This window comes from Scylla paramamosain, chromosome 26 (assembly GCF_035594125.1).
Source record: "Scylla paramamosain isolate STU-SP2022 chromosome 26, ASM3559412v1, whole genome shotgun sequence".
Classification (NCBI taxonomy): domain Eukaryota; kingdom Metazoa; phylum Arthropoda; class Malacostraca; order Decapoda; family Portunidae; genus Scylla; species Scylla paramamosain.
Window position 1 is genome coordinate 14,401,201 of NC_087176.1, and position 19,584 is coordinate 14,420,784.

Genomic DNA, 19,584 nt, shown 5'->3' on the forward strand with positions numbered 1-19,584 from the left:
AGTGTCCTTCGTATATAAAAAAAAGAATATATATATATATATATATATATATATATATATATATATATATATATATATATATATATATATATATATATATATATATATATATATATATATATATATATATATATATATATATATATATATATATATATATATATATATATATATATATATATATATATATATATATATATATATATGTATTTATTTATTTATTTATTTATTTATTTATTTACTTATTTATTTATTTTTGTATAACTGTAACAAAAAATAGCATGAATTCTTCATGAGTGACAGAAAAGAATGCGAGATGAAAGAAGGGACTGACCTGCTGATGTATCTGGCCGACCATTCCTGTGTACGATCCATTTTCTAATTGGGTACCAAAGGTACCATCTGCTGGCACAGAAAAGCTGTATCTGATGAAAAGAATATACATAACATAATGCTCTCTCTCTCTCTCTCTCTCTCTCTCTCTCTCTCTCTCTCTCTCTCTCTCTCTCTCTCTCTCTTTCTCTTGATATATATATATATATATATCGGCTCGAAAAAAATGTACCCACCTGCTGTATCATTAAGTTTTAACAACACAACATTACGTTCTTGTTTATTTAGGTTTATTTAGCCACCAGCGGACACGAAAACACTTGTCACGGCCAATAATGAACATCTGGCATCTCCATGCTTTCAATTTAATAATGTGACAGATTAACGAGATTCAGTAACCGCCAGGCAGTGTTTGAGGGAGGGTGTTTACTCCCTCCTGTCACGGAGAGGTACTTCCCGCTTCTGCTCCCGTTTCCTCACATATCGCTCGCCTCTCCTCGTGATATCGGTCACCCTTTGCTTCAGAATGGGGCCTGCCAAGCTAAGAATGGAGGAGAAAGGTGCTATACTGGCTCTATTTCGCGAAGGCCTCAGCAAAAGAGAAGTGGCAAGAAGGACAAGAAGATCAGCGAAGTGTGTCCGTAATGTCATCAAAGCAACCAGTGCCCACGGCGGTGTTATTCAAAAGAGAAAGCAGGGGTCGGGGAGGAAACGAAAGACAGGCCAGAGGACGGACATGATGTTGCGACGTGAGGTGCTGAAGAACCCTTTCATCACCGCCAAGGAATTAAAAGGAATGCATAGAGATGTGCTGGGAGATGTGGCAGTGAGAACACTTCAACAGCGGCTACAGAAAGATTTCAAGCTGCCGTGTCGTCGGGCAGCTCACAAACCTCTCCTCACCGAAAAAATGAGAAAACAGCGGCTTGATTTCTGCGGACGCTACAAGCACTGGACTTCAGCAGACTGGCGAAAAGTTGTGTTCAGTGATGAATCTGCCTTCAAAACTATTTCAAAAGGACAGAGAACCGTGCGACGTCCTGTGGGTGCGAATCGTTTTGACAGCAAGTACACGGTAAAGACGGTTAAGTTTCCAGCAGGTGTGATGGTGTGGGGTTGCTTCAGTGGTGAGAAAGGTAGTGGGGGCTTGTACTTTTTAGACAAAAACATGAACATGAATGCTGCGCTGTATATGAACGTGCTGACAGATCACATGCTCCCATTTTATGAATCCCACGAGAACGCTCATTTCCTCCAGGACGGTGCTCCATGCCAGCGGGCAAAGCGTGTGATGGAGTGGCTTACAGAGAACAATGTTTCGTTAATTGAGTGGCCAGGGCACAGTCCAGACTTAAATCCAATAGAAAACTTGTGGAATGAACTAAAAAGAAAAATTGGCAAACTCTCAGTGAACACTGTCGGCGCTATAACGGAAAAACTTCGTGTGCTGTGGGATGAAACTGACTTGGATTATTTCAAAAAATTATCTGACAGTAGCCAAGTCGCATAAATGCCGTTCTGAATGTAAAAGGAGAGATGACAAAATACTAATGTGCACATATGACAGTAATATTAGTGTTTTATTATCCCTAAAAAATGATAAGGTAAAGAATGGTAGAATTGTTAATGTTGTTGTGTTATTATTGTTATTGTTAGCAGGTGGGGACATTTTTTTCGCGCCGACTGTATATATATATATATATATATATATATATATATATATATATATATATATATATATATATATATATATATATATATATATATATATATATATATATATATATATATATATATTGTAGAACAGGTTCCGAGTTATAGATGAGGCAAGCAGGGATACATCAGACTTCCTTCTTCATTAATTGCAACGTTTCATCTTCGCACATGGCATCATCAGGCTAAAAAGTATAAAAAACATTGAGTATATCGACTTAGCATAAACTTTATTAAACAATATGATATATAGAGGACACATCAATGAGAGAGAAAGAGATAAACATTGGTAAAGTGAAAGCTAAATAATACACACTAAGTACCTAAAAAAGGGCAAAACAGAAAACAGCAGTGATATGTATTGAAAATTGTGGCGTAGCATAAAGAAAAACAGTAAAAATAAGGGTGTAGTGTAGCCACAACAAATCTTGTGTGTTCACGCTGATGGAATTGTGAGGACTGACAAGTGGAGGCGGTGTGTAAGTTCGATGGGTTACGGTCTCGGAACCCGAAAGCTCTGAACAGAGTTTATAAGAGATGTAACTGTGCTGATGATTACTGGTTATTTAATTTTGGTTTCAAGTGTTTTATGTAAATAGCTTCTAATATTTTAATGTCTGTATGTGCGTCAGCTTTTTGCAGTATGTTGAAATTCTTTCCCGAAAATGGATGATCATGTGTGTGTGAATGTGTTCTTATTGCAGAAAAAAGGGAGTTAAGCTAACTGTTACTGTGTACGTAATGAAGTACCTTTATGTTCACTAATTCTATGAGATAGGTTCCTATTGGTTTCTCGTACACATCGAGTCTTGCATGTCGAACAAGTAAATTCATAAATGATATAAGAGATAAGTCCAATAGGAATACTGTCTTTGAATAAAAAAAAAAAGGAGGCAATAGTAAACATGTTGGTAAAATAGATATTAACTTGGTGTCAGGATATTGTGGTTTTAAGTATGGTAGTGAGTCTCTTTCTGATAGTGTAGCTAAGATGGCCATAGTAAGATAATTTTAAGTATTTCTTGCGTGTCATCTGTGTCAGAGAGAGAGTGAGTAAATTTGCTTTCTAAAAAATAGTAGATTGTATTATTAATGATGCTTAACGGGAAGCCATTATTGTGGAAAAATGTTCTAAGAAGTTGACCTCAAACCACAAACCAATCAGAAGATAAAGCGTAGCATCGGTATAAAGTTTTTATAGCATTAATCATAAACAATCGAGGGATGAAAGATAAATAATTAATCCCCAAACCTGTGAAGGTTGGTTTACGGTAGACTGCAGTATGTAATTGGTTGTTATTACGAGTCACAGTTACATGCAGAACGGGAGTAGAACCATTGTCTTTCATAATTCCGGGTGTTTGGAATTTAAGTAACTTAGAAATTTAGGGATGTATTGAGAGTGTTTAAATAAAAGAAAGTTATCATTAACATATCTTCTGTACAACATAGGTGTAAATTCAATAGGACATTCGTCTAACCACTTGGTTTCATGATGACCAAAAAAAGCATTAACAAGAGTGGGCCCAAGCCAAGAACTCATAGCCATACCGTCAACTTGGACATATAATTTATTTGCTTATTTTTCTTTATTCAAAGACAGTATTCCTATGGGACTTATCTCTAACATCATTAATGAATTTACTTTTTCAAATTGCTAAACTCGATATATTGGAGAAAACAAGAGGGATCTTTACACATAGAATCAGTGAACATAAAACTACTTTACCACGTACACAGAAACATTTAGCTCACCCCCCTCTTTCAGAAATGAGAGCACATTCATACACACATGATCATCCGTTTTCGGAGAAGGATTTAAACATGTTATATAAAGCTGATGCACATACAGACATTGAAAATATTAGAAGTTATTTACATTAAACACCTGAAACTTGAATTAAATAACCAGTTATCATCAACACAGTTGCATATTTTATAAATTGTGTTCGGATTTGGGTTCCAAGACCATAACCATCAACCATCAACGAGTCTCCCCATTTCGTGCTGTTTGGTGAAGACAAGCGTCTTCATATGATTTTTTTTTACAGCGCGCCGCGTCCTGGATGACTACGTCAGATGTCTGCGTGATTTTCAGTACACTTATAAGGTCATTCATGATCGCCTCATTGCATCGCAAACTGAGATGTTGCGAAAACAGCATCGTAAAGCAAGAGATTCTTCCATCGAAGTTGGTGATATTGTTTTCACCAGAGTTCACGATCGCAAGTCAAGGTTAGATCCATTGTTCACTGGGCCACATCATGTAATCGAATCTCTCCATGGCCACAAAGTAAAAGTTCTAGATCTCATAACCTTAGCACAACAAATCGTCTTGACACCCAACAACAAACAACAAAGTGTCTTGACACCTCTCTCAACTTTTTCTTCATTAACATCTGCAACATTAATGGTCTAAGATCTAACTTTCAATCTGTAGAGCACCACCTCTCCTCCTCTAAACCTCATCTTCTCCTCACTGAAACTCAGGTGTCTAAGGCAACTGACAGTAGCCCCTTCTTTTCTGTTCCCTCCTACTTTCTCTATCCTCATTTTCATTCCAAAGCTGGATGTTGAGTTTATGTGCGCAACGACTTAACGTGCTTTCGTGTCCACGCTCTTGAATCTTCAGAGTTTTCCACCATCTGGTTACGACTACAGAGTCACTCTCAAACTATAAATTTATCTGTGCTGTATAACTCTCACCTAACTCCTTTGACTATAAGAAATTTTTTGACTATTTAACTTCAAAAGTGGACGATATTCTGACTTTCTTCCCTTTTGCAGAGATCTCCATTCTTGGAGACTTCAATGTTCACCACCAGCTTTGGCTTTCCTCTCCCTTTACAGACCATCCTGATGAACTAGCCTACAACTTTGCTATCTTCCACAACCTAGAACAATTGGTACAACACTCTACTCGTATTCCTGACCGCCTTGAAGATACGCCCAACGTTGTTTTCCTTTTCCTGACCTCTAATCCTTCTGCTTATACTGTCATCCTCTCTTCTCCGTTGTGCACCTCCGTTCACAATCTCACATCTGTATCTTGTCCTATCGATCCACTCCCTCATCAGAATCCTCCTAAGCGGATGTGCATCTGGCGTTTTGCCTCTGCTAGTTGAAGGGAACCTGAGGAGATATTTTGCTGATTTTCCTTGGAATGACCACTGGTTCCGTGCCAGAGACCTGTCTTTGTGTGCTGAGCGCATAACAAATGTAATAGTGTCTGGCATTGAGGCGTACATTCCTCACTCTTTTTTATTCGAGCTAAACCTTCCAGCTTTTGGTTTAACACAGACTGTTCTCGTGCTATACATGATAGAGAGGTAGCCCACAAAACGTACATAAGCCTTCCATCACCAGAATCTCATGCACTTCATATCTGTGCCCGGAACCATGCCAAGTCTGTTTTCGAACTAACCGAAAACTCCTTCATTAATAGAAAGTGTTAAAGTCTTTCAAGATCTAACTCCCAAAAAAACTCCAAAAAATATCCTTAATAACTTTGCATTTTCTTTTTTCCCTCCTTTATTTCAACCAGATGGCACCACTGCTATCTCTAAAGCTGAAATTTTCGCTGAAACCTTTGCTAAAAACTCTACCCTGGACGATTCAGGGTTTGTCCCTACCCTCTCCTGCACCCTCTGACTACTTCATGCTACCTATTAAAATTTTTCGCAATGATATTTTCCATGCCCTCGCTGGCCTAAACCCTTGAAAGGCTTTTGGACCTGGTGGGGTTCCTCCTATTGTTTTCCGAAAATGTGCCTCCGTGATTGCACTTTGCCTAGTCAAACTCTTTCAGCTATGTCTGTCAACATTTACCTTTCTTTCTTGCTAGAAGTTTCCCTACATTCAGCCTATTCCTAAAATGGGTGACTACTCTAATCTCTCAAACTACCATCGTATAGCTTTAATTCGCTGCCTATCTAAAGTTTTTTTTAAATATATCCTCAAGAGGAAGATTCTTAAACATCTATCACTTCATAATCTTTCTGATCGTCAGTATGAGTTCCATCAAGGTGATCTTCTGGCTTTCCTTACTGAATCTTGGTCATCCTCTTTCAGAGATTTTGGTGAAACTTTTGCTGTTGCCTTGGATATATCAAAAGCTTTTGATTGTTTAGCACAATGCTTTGATTTCCAAACTACTCTCCTAAGGCTTCTATCCTTTTGTATATAACTTTATCTCAAGTTTCCTTTCTGACCGTTCTATTGCTGCTGTGGTAGACGGTGACTGTTCTTCTTCTATATCTATTAACAGTGGTGTTCCTTAGGGTTCTGTCCTGTCACCCACTTGCTTCTTATTATTTATCAATGACGTTCTAAACCAAACTTCTTGTCCTATCCACTCCTCCGCTGATGATACCACCCTGCACTTTTCCAAGTCTTTTTATAGACGTCCAAGACTTCTGGAAGTAAACATTTCACACGGGGAAGCCACAGAACGCCTAACTTCTGATCTTTCTAAAATTTCTGATTGGGGCCGAGCAAACTTGATATTGTTCAATGCCTCAAAAACTCAATTTTTCCATCTATCAACTCGACATAACCTTCCAGACAACTGTCCCCTCTTCTTCAATGACACTCAACTGTCCCCCTTTTGTACACTGAGCATCGTCGGTCTATCCTTTACATATAATCTGAACTGGAAACCACATCTTATCTCTAGCTAAGATAGCTTCATAAAGTTAAGCGTTCTGAGACATTTCCGCCAGTTTTTCTCACCCCCCCAGCTGCTAACTCTGTACAAGGAGCTTATCCGTCCATGTATGCAGTATGCTTCATATGTCTGCGGGATTTCCACTCATACCGCTCCTTCTAGACAGGGTGGAATCAAAAGCTTTGTCTCATCAACTCCTCTCCTCTAACTGACTGTCTTCAGCCTCTCTCTCATCGCCGCAATGTTACATCTCTAGCTGTCTTCTGCCGCTATTTTCATGCTAACTGCTCTTCTGATCTTGCTAACTGCGTGCCTCCTCTCCTCCCGCGGCTTCGCTGCACAAGACTTTCGTCTTTTTCTCACCCCTATTCACTCCACCTCGCTAATGCAAGAGTTAACTAGTATTCTCAATCATTCATCCCTTTCTCTGGTAAACTTTGGAACTTTGTGCCTGTTTCTGTATTTCCACCTTCCTATGACCTTCAAGACACTTATCCTTCAGTATTTGAATTGAATTTGTACCCTTTTCTGGGACTGGCATCTCAGTGGGCTTTTTTTTTTTATTGGATTTTTCTTGCCCTTGCCCAGTGTTCCTCCTACATAGAAAAAAAAAAAAAGCGTGGCCATACCAGGCCACCAAAACCACCGCAACCGCTCCTGAGTCATCCTGATAACAAATCGACCAAATGCCGGGCATCCGTGTGCTAACTGTACCCGTGTCTCCTTTGTTTCGGATGGCACAACGAATTGGAGTATCTTTCTTCCGTCCTTCTCTCCCTACCAGCTGTTTAAGATATTGTTACTCACTACAAACTCCTCTGAACTCATTACTTCCTTACTGCCATCTCCTGCTGTGGCAAGAAACGGGCAGCACGACCCTGAAAGACAGAACCCCACTTGGGTATGCTGGTAAATGTATTCTCAGCTAACACAAAGAATGGGCCATTGAGTGGACTAAAACCCATCGTGTCTGGTCCCGGCAGGGACCAGACACGATGCTGGTATGGGGTGGGGTGGTAGGGGGTGGGGAGTCCACTGCTCCTCACCCCCAGTACATCCCATCTCCTCAGCAGAGTTAGGAGTGCCTGAGCGGCACCTCTGCCAGCACATGAAAACCATGCATGAGGAGAGAAAGAAGAAGGAAGATGAAGAAAGGGAAAGTTATTCCCAGTTAACACAATCTTCATCTACACCCATGAATACTAGTTCCTCATTTCCTCCTCTGCACATAATGCTCTACATGTTCCATCATTTGCGAGAAAGCTTGACCTTAGCACAGACTCTGAGGCTACAAATAAGTCTGAATACATGTTGGTGCACTTATTGACTTTTATATTGTATGATGTAATCATAATTATTCCTAATTGTACAATATGTTTGTATGATGTAATCATAATTATTCCTAACTATAAATTAGGTTTGTAACATTCTATCTTATAGAAAAGGGATATTAAACCAACTACGAATAATATTAGGAACATTATAACTTAATGTGTAAGGTGATGGTGTTTTGTTGGGCATTGTGGAAGGCGAGGTGTTGCTGGCAGCTGATAGGGGCCAGCCAGCACTACTCATTGTGTGTGGATAGGTGTCGGGTGGTCACCCGGCCAATAGTGTACATGTAGGCTGAGTCTGGATTTACTACTTTAAAGGTATGGTATTTATACTGCTGTAGTCTGTTTATGGTTTATGTGACGAAAATGTGTGAACACTATATAGGGTTTAGATCGTTAATGAATAATACACCTGCAATCTGCATATGTTTGGTTAGAGTACTTCTATAGGTCTGCCGATATATGTATATGAATTGTAAAGTATTCAAGGAAAGGTTTAGAGTTCTAACATAATCGGGTATACATGGGATGTACTCGAGATAAGTAATTTTGTAGAGTATACTGGCAGAGGTGTATGTCCAGAGTGTACTGGCAGTACGTCCAGTTACCTCCAGCACTCTAACGGTTAGGGATGTGTGAGAACCGGATATGGAGTGCCAAGGTGTAAGTTATTGTACTGATTATGTCATATGCTCTTATATTCATGATGGATTTGGAAATGTTATAGTTTGGATATGCTGTGCCTTTTATATTTTATTAGGATTACTTTTGCAGTTTGGGGGCATGTTTTAACTTGGTAATTTGTCCACAGGCTGAATGTTACTCAATAAAGTATTCATGTGGTACTTGGTGACTTTGCATCTCCCCGGTCCATACATATATAATGTGCAGATTGTAAGTGCCGGGAGAAAATAATAGCTAATGTAGGGAAGGTGTCCACTATTGGTTAAAATAAACCCCATTATCCTGTGAAATAATATTGAGGAATCCTAAAAGTGAGGTATTGACTGAATACCGGTAAAAGCGCGAGAAGATGGACTGGCTGACATGGTCCCTGTGACTGATCTTCCCTTTGTCTTACAATACAAGGAGACAGTCACAGAGTGCCCTCTAAAAGACAACTCTCTTCCTTCACATTAAAATACATGCATCTAATTACACACACACCCTTTACTCAAAATTCTAAATTAAATATGGCGACTCCTACACTAGCCTTGGAGTCCCCGTCTAGGGAGGGAGGGGACCACATATGTCCCCTGGTCGGACTACTCTCCTAGTATCGACCTTAAGTATCTTGACACCCCCTCATTTTTTTTCCTTATTAACTTCTGCAACATCCGCAGCCTTTGATCTAATTTTCAGTCTGTAGAACACCACCTCACCTCTACTAAACCTCATCTTTTTCTCACTGAAAACCAAGTGTCTGAGGCAAATAACAGTAGCCTCTTATCTTTTCCCTCCTACTTTCTCTATCCTCATTTTCTATCCAAAGTTGGATGTTGCGTCTATGTACGCAATGACTTAACCTGCTCTCGTCTCCACCCTCCTGAATCTTGTGTTTTCCACCATCTAGCTACATATACAGAATCACTCTCAAATTAAAATGATCTGTGCTGCATGCCCCTCACCTAACACCTCTGACTAAGAAATTCTTTCATTACTTAACTTCCAAAGTGGAGCACATTCAGGCTTTATTTCCTTTTGCGGAGATCTCCATTCTTGGAGACTTCAATGTTCACCACCAGGTTTGGCTTTCCTTTCCTTTCATTGACCATCCTCGTAAACTATCCTTTAACTTTACTATCCTCAACGACCTAGACCAACTGAACATTCTTGACCTTTTCCTAACCTATAATCCTTCAGCTTATGTTGTCACCCTATCTTTTCCGTTGGGCTTCTCCGATCACTATCTCAAATCTGTACCGTGTCCTATATCTCCCATCCTTCCTCAGGTTCCTCAAAGCGAAGGTGGCTCTGGTGTATTGCCTCTGCTAATTGGGAGGAGCTGAGGAGCTATTACGTTGATTTTTTATGGAATGACTACTGCTTCCGTGTCAGAGATCCATCTCAGTGTGCTGAGCATATAACAGAGGTTATAGTGTCTGGTATGGAGGCGTACATTCCTCATAAAAGGTATTTCAGCCTTCCATCATCTGAAATTCATGCGCTTTTTACTTCTGACCGGAATCATGCCAAGTTTGTCCTCCAACTAGCCAGAAACCCTTTTATGAATAGTATCACAATCTTTCAAGATCTAACTCCTCTCGTGATTTCTGGCACCTAGCCAAAAACATCTCCAATAACTTTGCTTTTTTTCATTATTCTCCAATAACTTTGCTTTTTGTTCATTATTTCCTTTTCTTATTTTAACCTGATGGCATAATTTACATTTCATCTCTTTCTAAACCTGAAACCTTCACTCAAATATTTCCTAAAAATTCCACCTTGATGATTTAGAGTTTGTGCCTTCCTCTCCTCCACCCTCTGACTTCTTCATGCTACCAATTCATATCTTTTGCAGCGATGTTTTCCATGCCCTCGCTGCCCTAAACCCTCGAATGGGGGTTCCTCCTACTGTCCTCCGAAACTATGCCTCCTTGCTCGCACCTTGCCTAGTCAAACTCTATCAACTCTGTCTATTAACATTTACCTTTCTTTCTTGCTGAAAGTTTGCCTACATTCAGCCTGTTCCTAAAAAGGGTGACCTCAAACTACCGTCATCTGCTTTTGATTTTTTTTTTTGCCTAATTTTTTTTAATCTATACTCAACAAGAAGATCCTAAAACACCTATCGCTTCACAATCTTCTATCTGATCGCCACTATGGGTTCCGTCGAAGCAGTTCTACTGGTCATCCTCTGTCTTTATTTCCTGAGTCTTGGTCATCCTCTTATAGAGATTTTGGTGAGACTTTTGCTGTTGCCTTAGACATATCAAAAGCTTTTGATAGCGGCACAAAGCTTTGATTTCCAAACTACCCTCCAATGACTTCTATTTTTTTCTTTGTAACTTAGTCTCAAATTTCCTTTCTGACCGTTCTTTTTTCATGTGGTAGAGGGTCACTATTCTTTTAAACAGTAGTTCTGTCTCAGGATTGTGTCCTGTCACCCACTCTCTTTATGTTATCAATGAATGATCTTTTAAACCAAACTTCTTGTCCTATCTACTCCTACACTGATGATACCTCCCTGGATTTTTCCACTCTTGTTCATTGATGTCCAATCCTTCAGGGAGTAACATTATATGCAGGGAAGCCACAAAACGCCTGATCTCGGATCACTCTAAAATTTCTGATTGGGGTAGAGCAAACGAAGAATTGTTCATTTATTAAAAAAACTCAATTCCTCCATCAATCAACTCAACACAAACTTCCAGACGACTTTGCCCTCTTCTTGAATGGCACTCAACTGTCCCATTCTTCTGTACTGAACACTCTTGGTCTGTCCTTTACTTATAATCTAAACTGGAAACTTCACATCTCATCTCTAGCTTCTATGATGTTAGCTTCTATGAGGTTAGGCGTTCTGAGTTGTCTCAGCAAGTTTATCTCACCTGTCCAGCTGCTAACTCTGTACAAGTGCCTTATCCGTCCATGTATGTAGTATGCTTCACATTCCGCTGGTGTGGGAACACACGCCCACATCTTTGCTGCCAACATTCCAAGGCGCGCCCTTCCACTGGGACCTGACGCCAGCCTCTGGCCGCCTCGGCTATCATCACGTAGGAATGAGGTCAACCCCTACCCGTATGTCTTCCGGACGCCAGCCTCAGCCGTCACCTGAGCCGGCCCAGCAACCATCCCATCATCACTAGTCTGTGTCGGTCTAGCCTTCCTGGCTGACATGCAAAGTACTTGTCCGCCTGGCCTCGGTGGCAGACATGCAACACCCTGGCGACTCACATTATTTATACTGTACAGTTTACTTTATTAATATAACGCAGCAGCACTTGTCATTTTGTATCCTGGCCACCTCTACAAAGTACTAAAAGTAGAAGAAGTATATATATTATCTAGTACATAAAAATGATGACCGCGGTGGAAGGAGTCGACGCTACCAAGTCCTCCATGCCCACGAGTCCTGCCTGCTCGTCGCCAAGTACTCTAGCTGCCTTCATCGCCTCCGGGTTACCTGGTAAGCCGTCCCGGACGTAGGTCTGCTAAGTCATCACTGACGCAAACTGCTACGCTACTACACGTCTGCGGTATTTTCTTCAGCTGCTTTCCGGGCCTCTTTCAAGCTTTTTATGCCGAACCTGCCCCACCAGCATGTGCCCGTACGACTTCAAGCCATCACCGACCCCGTCTCTCTTTCAAATCTGGACTTTTCAAGCCGTTATCAAAGCATCTGGACTGATCTAAGCTGCGTTCCTGTCGTTTCAATACTCATGAACTTTTCAGCAACCAGTCTTCACTTCAATAATCACCTCTTGACTGATTTTTCAAGCTGTATTCCTGTCATTTCAAGATTTAAGAACTTCTCAGCCGTCAGGCTTCTGCAAGTTTTGATGTTTCCTGTCCGTGTGGTCTTTCCTGTTCGTAGCTTCCAGTGCATAATCTGCCACGGTCCACCACACTTCAAAATTTTAATGCTATCATGTGCGTTATTTGTGCAGCGTTATGATTTTTGCTGTGTATTGTTACTTTGAAATTTATTTGGCATAAAAACGCCTTATTCTCTTGTTTTATGGCCTCTTGTGTTGTCCTTGTTTTTATAGGTCTGTGATTCACTGTGCTGATGTCACAGCTAGTGTGAATTTTTGTGACTGGTCACAGTGCTCTCTTTTCTGACGTCTCTGTTGTGTGAGTTTTCTGATTCACCAGTGCGTACTCACTTTTCTGACTATTGTTCTGTGAGCCTTACGATTGGCTATAGTGATAGTGCATACGTCACGTGTCTTACACAGATAAGAGCGTATATGTGATGTGAATTATGTGCTTCAGTGTCCTTGCATCACCTCATATGTTTTGTAGGCATGAGGGGATGCCTAAAAGGGTGGTCGAGCATTGTGCTGAGCCGGGCCAACAACCATCCCATGAGTAGTCCCGTCCACCCAGGCCTCTGAGGTGGACGTTGGCACTACTTCATTATTTATTTATATTGTACAGTATTATTTTTTCATTATATATGGCAGCTGATTTTTACAACTATATTTCTTTGGCCACCTCGTATACACAAGCAAATACTAAAAGAAGCAGAATTTTCCTAGTACAACATGTATGGGGGTTTCACTCATACCACTCTTATAGACAGCGTGAAATCAAAAGCTTTTCGTCTTATCAACTCATCTTTAACTGACTATCTTGAGTTTTTTTTCTTATCGCCGCACTGTTGCATCTCTTGCTATCTTCTACCGTTATTTTCATGCCAACTTCTCTTCTGATCTTGTTAACTGCATGCCTCTTCTCCTCCCGCGGCCTGGCTGCACATGACCTTCTTTCTCTCACCCCTATTCTGTCCACCTCTCTAATGCAAGAGTTAACCAGTAATCTCAATCATTCATCCCTTTCTCTGGTAAACTCTTGAGCTCCCTACCTGCTTTGTATGTATTACCACCTTGCTACGACTTGAACTCTTTCTAGAGGAAAGTTTCAAGACACTTATCCTGTAATTTTTGAGTGCCGCTTTTGACTTTGTTCGGGGACCGGTGTGGCAGTATGAAATGTCCGTGGTGTCCGGATACCGTGTTCGCTGCCAGATGTCCGTGGCATCATCCACTTGCAGCTCACCGGCGCGCGACTCCTGAACACACTTAGCTGGTTTATGCTAGGTTAAGTCTGGATTAAGTTAAGTTACATTTAGACTCTCATGAATGGGAAAGGCGAGTCTTAAAAATAATTGTATGAAATCGTTACAATGATAATAATAGATCATTAATTTTTTAACAATAAGCTAGGTTAAATTAGATTAGGATTATGTTGGGTTAGATTAAGACTCTCGTAAATAGAAAAGGCAAGTCCTAAAAAATTTAAATCGTTACAATGAAAATAATAGATAACTTTTTAACAATACGCTCCGTTAAGTTAGGTTAAGATTACGTTGGGTTAGGTTTAGACTCTCATGAATAGGAAAAGTGAGTCTTAAAATAGTTTGAAATCGATACAGTGTTATTAACAGATAAAGAACTTTTCAATATTAATAATGTTAATCTTGTAGTATCGAAATATTTTTGGTACTCAATGATCTTTGTATCATGTTAATATTCGTGATAAACTAATATTAGCGTTTTAGAGCATTAGGATAATGTATAGTTATAAAATCAAACTTCATACGAAACATCTTGCTGAGCGATCCAAAATATCATAATTTACCATATAAAACAACATCGCCTGCTTACATACAACTTTCCATTTAAACGCTTTTACAGATCTCACCTCACCCTGCTCCATGAACAAGTGTCTATACGACAAGCTGGGCGCCTGCACTGTCCGGGCATTTCATATTGCCACATCGTCACTTTAGTGGGCCTTTTTGTTGCCTTTGGTTAGTGTCCCTTCTACAAAAAAAAAAAAATAAATAAATAAATAAATGAATAAATAAATAAATAAAATAAAATAAAATAAGATAAAATAGATAAATAAAAATAATAAATAAATAAATAAATAAATGAATAAATAAATAAAATGCCACATTGTCACTTTAGTGGGCCTTTTTGTTGCCTTTGGCTAGTGCCCCTTCTACAGAAAAAAATAAAAATAAAATAAAATAAATAAATAAATAGATAAAATAAAAAAAAATAATGAATAGAAAAAAAATAAAAATAAATATATATATATATATATATATATATATATATATATATATATATATATATATATATATATATATATATATATATATATATATATATATATATATATATATATATATATATATATATATATATATATATATATATATATATATATATATATATATATATTGTAATGTGTAGCGAGATAACGCAGTGAAAAAAAGTAAGAATGATGAAAGACTAAAGATAATAAGCGAGAAAAGAGAGAGAAAGCTGGGTACAGAAAGGTATAAGATGTTGAGTGCCGCTCGCTGACATTAGCTTACCGAAAGAATTTCCACACCCAGACACTCTCCTTCCTCAATTAATTTACCTTATTTCCCTCTGTTCAGTCAGTTTGAGCCTCACATAACTTGCAGCAGAAGAGTTGCCCTTGACAAATTCATCTGTCCCCCTTTGTTTGTTCAGAAAAAATAAATAAATAAATAAAAATAAAAATAAAGTGTTTTATTCAAGTAGATACAGCGCGAGGAGCGGGTGTGGGCACATGTCCGTCTGTATGTGTGTGTGTGTCGCACTTCCGCCCCCTTTCCCCTTCCCCTTTTAGCAGTGGCGCGGGAAGGCGGTTGGAGCACTTTCTCACGCTCAGGCGCTACCCTGTTGTTGGAAGGAGCAGACGTAGAGATGTGCTTTGCTATTTATTGGAGACTAAAGCGGGATACTAGGGAGCCGGGTCTGTTGCCTTAAGGTGGGTAAGTGAGTTATTATCGGCCGTACGCCCATTTATATAGAATAGGAGTCTCCGCAGTAGTCTGCCAGTAAGTGTAGTAGTGAATTACACACTACACCCAGGGAAGCGACTCCTCGGCTGTACAAGTGTACAAATCGAGTTTTGAGCACAGTGAGCGGTGACTGACTCTCATGTTTGTTCATAAGCACTCTTTCGTTTTGTAATACTTTCTTGTGTCTTTTGATAGTGTCCTTGTTTGTTTTAAATGCTACTGCGGGTTGAGGCAGTTCAGCCGCATAAGACTTAAGTAATTAGCCGCGTAGTAAACTTTACTCCCTCCCCATGTCCTGACCAGGCCTGTTGCCCAGAAAGCAGCAAACGATACTACTCCAGTACTCCCGCTGTTGAGCAGTGGGAGGACTGTCACGGTTGGTGGAAGCCCAACGAGGTATTATACCTCATTCATGCGTGTCTTATTGTCTTAACTGTTTTCCTAGACGTGGTTGTCGATTCTTCTGTAGCTGTGGGTGTTAACAGCTGTTTGGAGCATCTCCCTTGTCAGTAAAACAGTCTGGCGACCTCAGCTTAGTGTGACCTGGAGTTACGACTCCTTATATATATATATATATATATATATATATATATATATATATATATATATATATATATATATATATATATATATATATATATATATATATATATATATATATGACAGGCCAGTGCCGCGGGCTCCTTTTATACAGCTGCCTCGGGTCTGGGCGCGAGCAGCTCGGCTTCTGATTGGCTGGGAGCGGCTGGGTTTAGGCTTCGCTGCATACTTGTAGGTCTTGGTTCAGTATATCAAGCTTTGGCTGTAATTTCTTGATATGTAGGGCTTCTAAGATGGGGAGGCGGGAAAATCATCAATATTCTTACAAAAGAGATTAAGACACTCTCCTTCGAGAAAAAGAAAACATCATGAAGAAAATCATAAACGCTGAACTCAGTATCACTTTCAACGAAATATGTACAAGAGAAAACCTCCTGTCCATTTAGACACTCAATATATATATATATATATATATATATATATATATATATATATATATATATATATATATATATATATATATATATATATATATATATATATATATATATATGTGTGTGTTTATTTATTTATTTAATTATTTATGTATATGAAAATATATAAACATGAAAATGAAAACAAGCAAAAAAACATTTGCCTTACGAAAAATTAAGTCCAGAAGCCAGGTAGTCAATTATATTGACGAGATAACCATTGAACCAAATTTTTTTTTTCCCTGGAGACAAAGGGTCGTCATGCTCTACCTTCTCCTGCATAGAAGTCTCGACCATGGAGACCACCAACGATCCACCCGACGATAACCTGTGTAAAATTTATATTTATGTAACTCTCTCTCTCTCTCTCTCTCTCTCTCTCTCTCTCTCTCTCTCTCTCTCTCTCTCTCTCTCTCTCTCTCTCTCTCGTAATCTCTAGTATATACGAGTATATATATATATATATATATATATATATATATATATATATATATATATATATATATATATATATATATATATATATATATATATGACGAAGTTCTGAGACATAGTTCAAGTGAACAATGATAATATCCAGAGTAGTTTTTTTTCACCTTATTACTTGCACCGTTTCACTTTCACAAAAGGCATCTTCAGGCTAAAATATATAATTATTTCTAGTAGAATATTAAAAAGATATAATTTTAAAGATAAGAAAAGAAATAATAATACAAAAGGTGAACAATAATAAAGAAAAGTAAAAGAAACATATGTATGAAGATGGGTCACATTGTTAACTAAAAGATTAATAAAAAAAAAACAGCAAAGCTAATGTATAGAGGAATAGTGATATATGGTGGAAAAACTAAGTGAGTATCTAAGTAAAACAAACCCGGTGTGCACTCGCTGGTAAAAGGGTGAGGACTGGCAGAGGGTGGTGTTGAGAGGTAGATTGACTACTGGGCTCAGAAACCTTTGCTCAGAGCTTCGGTTTCTGAGCCAGTAATCAATGTATTTCTCACAACACCACCCTCTGTCAATCCTAAAGAATATATAAACAAATAAGGAAGGTTTGGTGCAATGGGGTTTTCCGATCCCTGTGGTCTGACTGATCGCTACGTTAGGTGACACCAATTGTCATCTGCAGTCGGCTGAATGTAAACATTGTACACCACGTGACCACGGACACATTCACAGACATGCCGCCTATGTTGTTTCCCCGTGTCTTCTGTGTTTGTGGGAAAAGGAGCCACACCCATCCTGGTGTGAGGTTGCATTTGTTCCCGACAGACGCTAGAAGGTTTTAGAAATATGATTTTAATATGATTATTGAATCAAACGCTTTTGTAATGACGTGTAATTTTTATAAATACAAGTTGAAATTAGGCCCGGTTTATTTTCAGTGTTCTCGATTTGAGAGAGGTGTTGATTTTATCATCACTAAAGTTAGTTACGATTATTGTAAGCCAACAAACTTTAATAATGTTAGATATGAGCCGCAATTTCATCAGGAATTGCTAAAAGCTTAAAATCTGAGCCGCGATTGAACTGTCTCCTGTTAAGATTCGTATTATTAACGTGCCAATATTTCATTTCTTGCTTTAAGAAACACAAATGGCTTGTCATATATGTCTTTTACAAATCTTCAACATCAAGGAAATGCTTTTTAAATTAAATTCAAGAGCAACTTCTTTTATGGTTGAAAATAGGAAATTCATAAGCTACCAGTGGCTCATCTCGCCATTTTGACTCAGTCTGGGTGTATCATCGATGGCCTTAGCACAGGAAAATCCCCGCACACTCTGTTTATGCTCGAGCAGTCTCGCCACGTGCTTGGTCACCACCTTCTTATCAGCAAACATAACCTTAACCTTACTTAACTAACCAGTACCAAATTACTGAATATGGTATCTTATTTAATATAACACATTATATCGGCTAGGTTAGGTAAGGTTACGTTACTCAGGTTAGGTTTAGTTAGTTAGGTTAGGTAAAGGTAAGGTTAGGTTAGTTGGGTTAGTTGACGAGAAGGTGGCAGCCACTCACGAAGCGAGACTTCTCGCACCAATCACGAGGCGAGACTGCTAGCATATGCGCAAAGTGTGCGGGGACTTTCTTGTGAGCAGGATATATATGTATATATATATATATATATATATATATATATATATATATATATATATATATATATATATATATATATATATATATATATATATATATATATATATATATATATATATATATATATATATATATATATATATATATATATATATATATATATATATATATATATATATATATATATATATATATATATATATATATATATATATATATATATATATATATATATATATATATATATATATATATATATATATATATACGAGTATATAGACACACACACACACCCACACACACACACACACACATATACACACACACAGAATCCCCCTCTGTACATTTTCAGTTTGTTAACTGCCTAAATAATAAACCGTTTATTATTATTATTGTTATTATTATTATTATTATTATTATTATTATTATTATTATTATTATTATTATTATTATTATTACTAGAATCACACATACACACACACACACACACACACACATACATTTTACCGTTTGGTTATACCTATCAAACTTTTTCGGGAAGAGATTCGGGAAGAGATGCGATTTGAAAGTAAATCCCTGGCGTGGCGTCCAGATTGCAAGTACAGGAGGTGTGGTATTAGGATCACTGTGCGGCAAAACCAGCGACATGCGCACACTGAAATGACAGAAAATTTACATTAAATGAATTTTTATTATGGATACTTAAAAGACTTTACTGGAGAAGTCATCCATTTGGTTTGAATTTCATTGCACAAATATATATATATATATATATATATATATATATATATATATATATATATATATATATATATATATATATATATATATATATATATATATATATATATATATATATATATATATATATAAGTAATCCCTCTTTAATGACACAACTAAATTTCT

At 38.1% G+C, this 19,584-nt stretch overlaps 1 protein-coding gene across 1 annotated transcript in view; it reads right to left on the reverse strand.

Annotated features, from left to right (window-relative positions):
* Nucleotides 1-19,584, reverse strand: part of LOC135113913 (probable glutamate receptor) — a 212,704-nt gene that overhangs the window by 68,678 nt on the left and 124,442 nt on the right. Inside the window, exons 6-8 of the mRNA XM_064029532.1 lie at nucleotides 19,199-19,333; nucleotides 16,742-16,900; nucleotides 335-425 (exon numbers count right to left, since the gene is read on the reverse strand). Of these exons, the coding sequence (XP_063885602.1) occupies nucleotides 335-425; nucleotides 16,742-16,900; nucleotides 19,199-19,333 (385 nt within the window). The remainder of the gene's footprint in view (nucleotides 1-334; nucleotides 426-16,741; nucleotides 16,901-19,198; nucleotides 19,334-19,584) is intronic.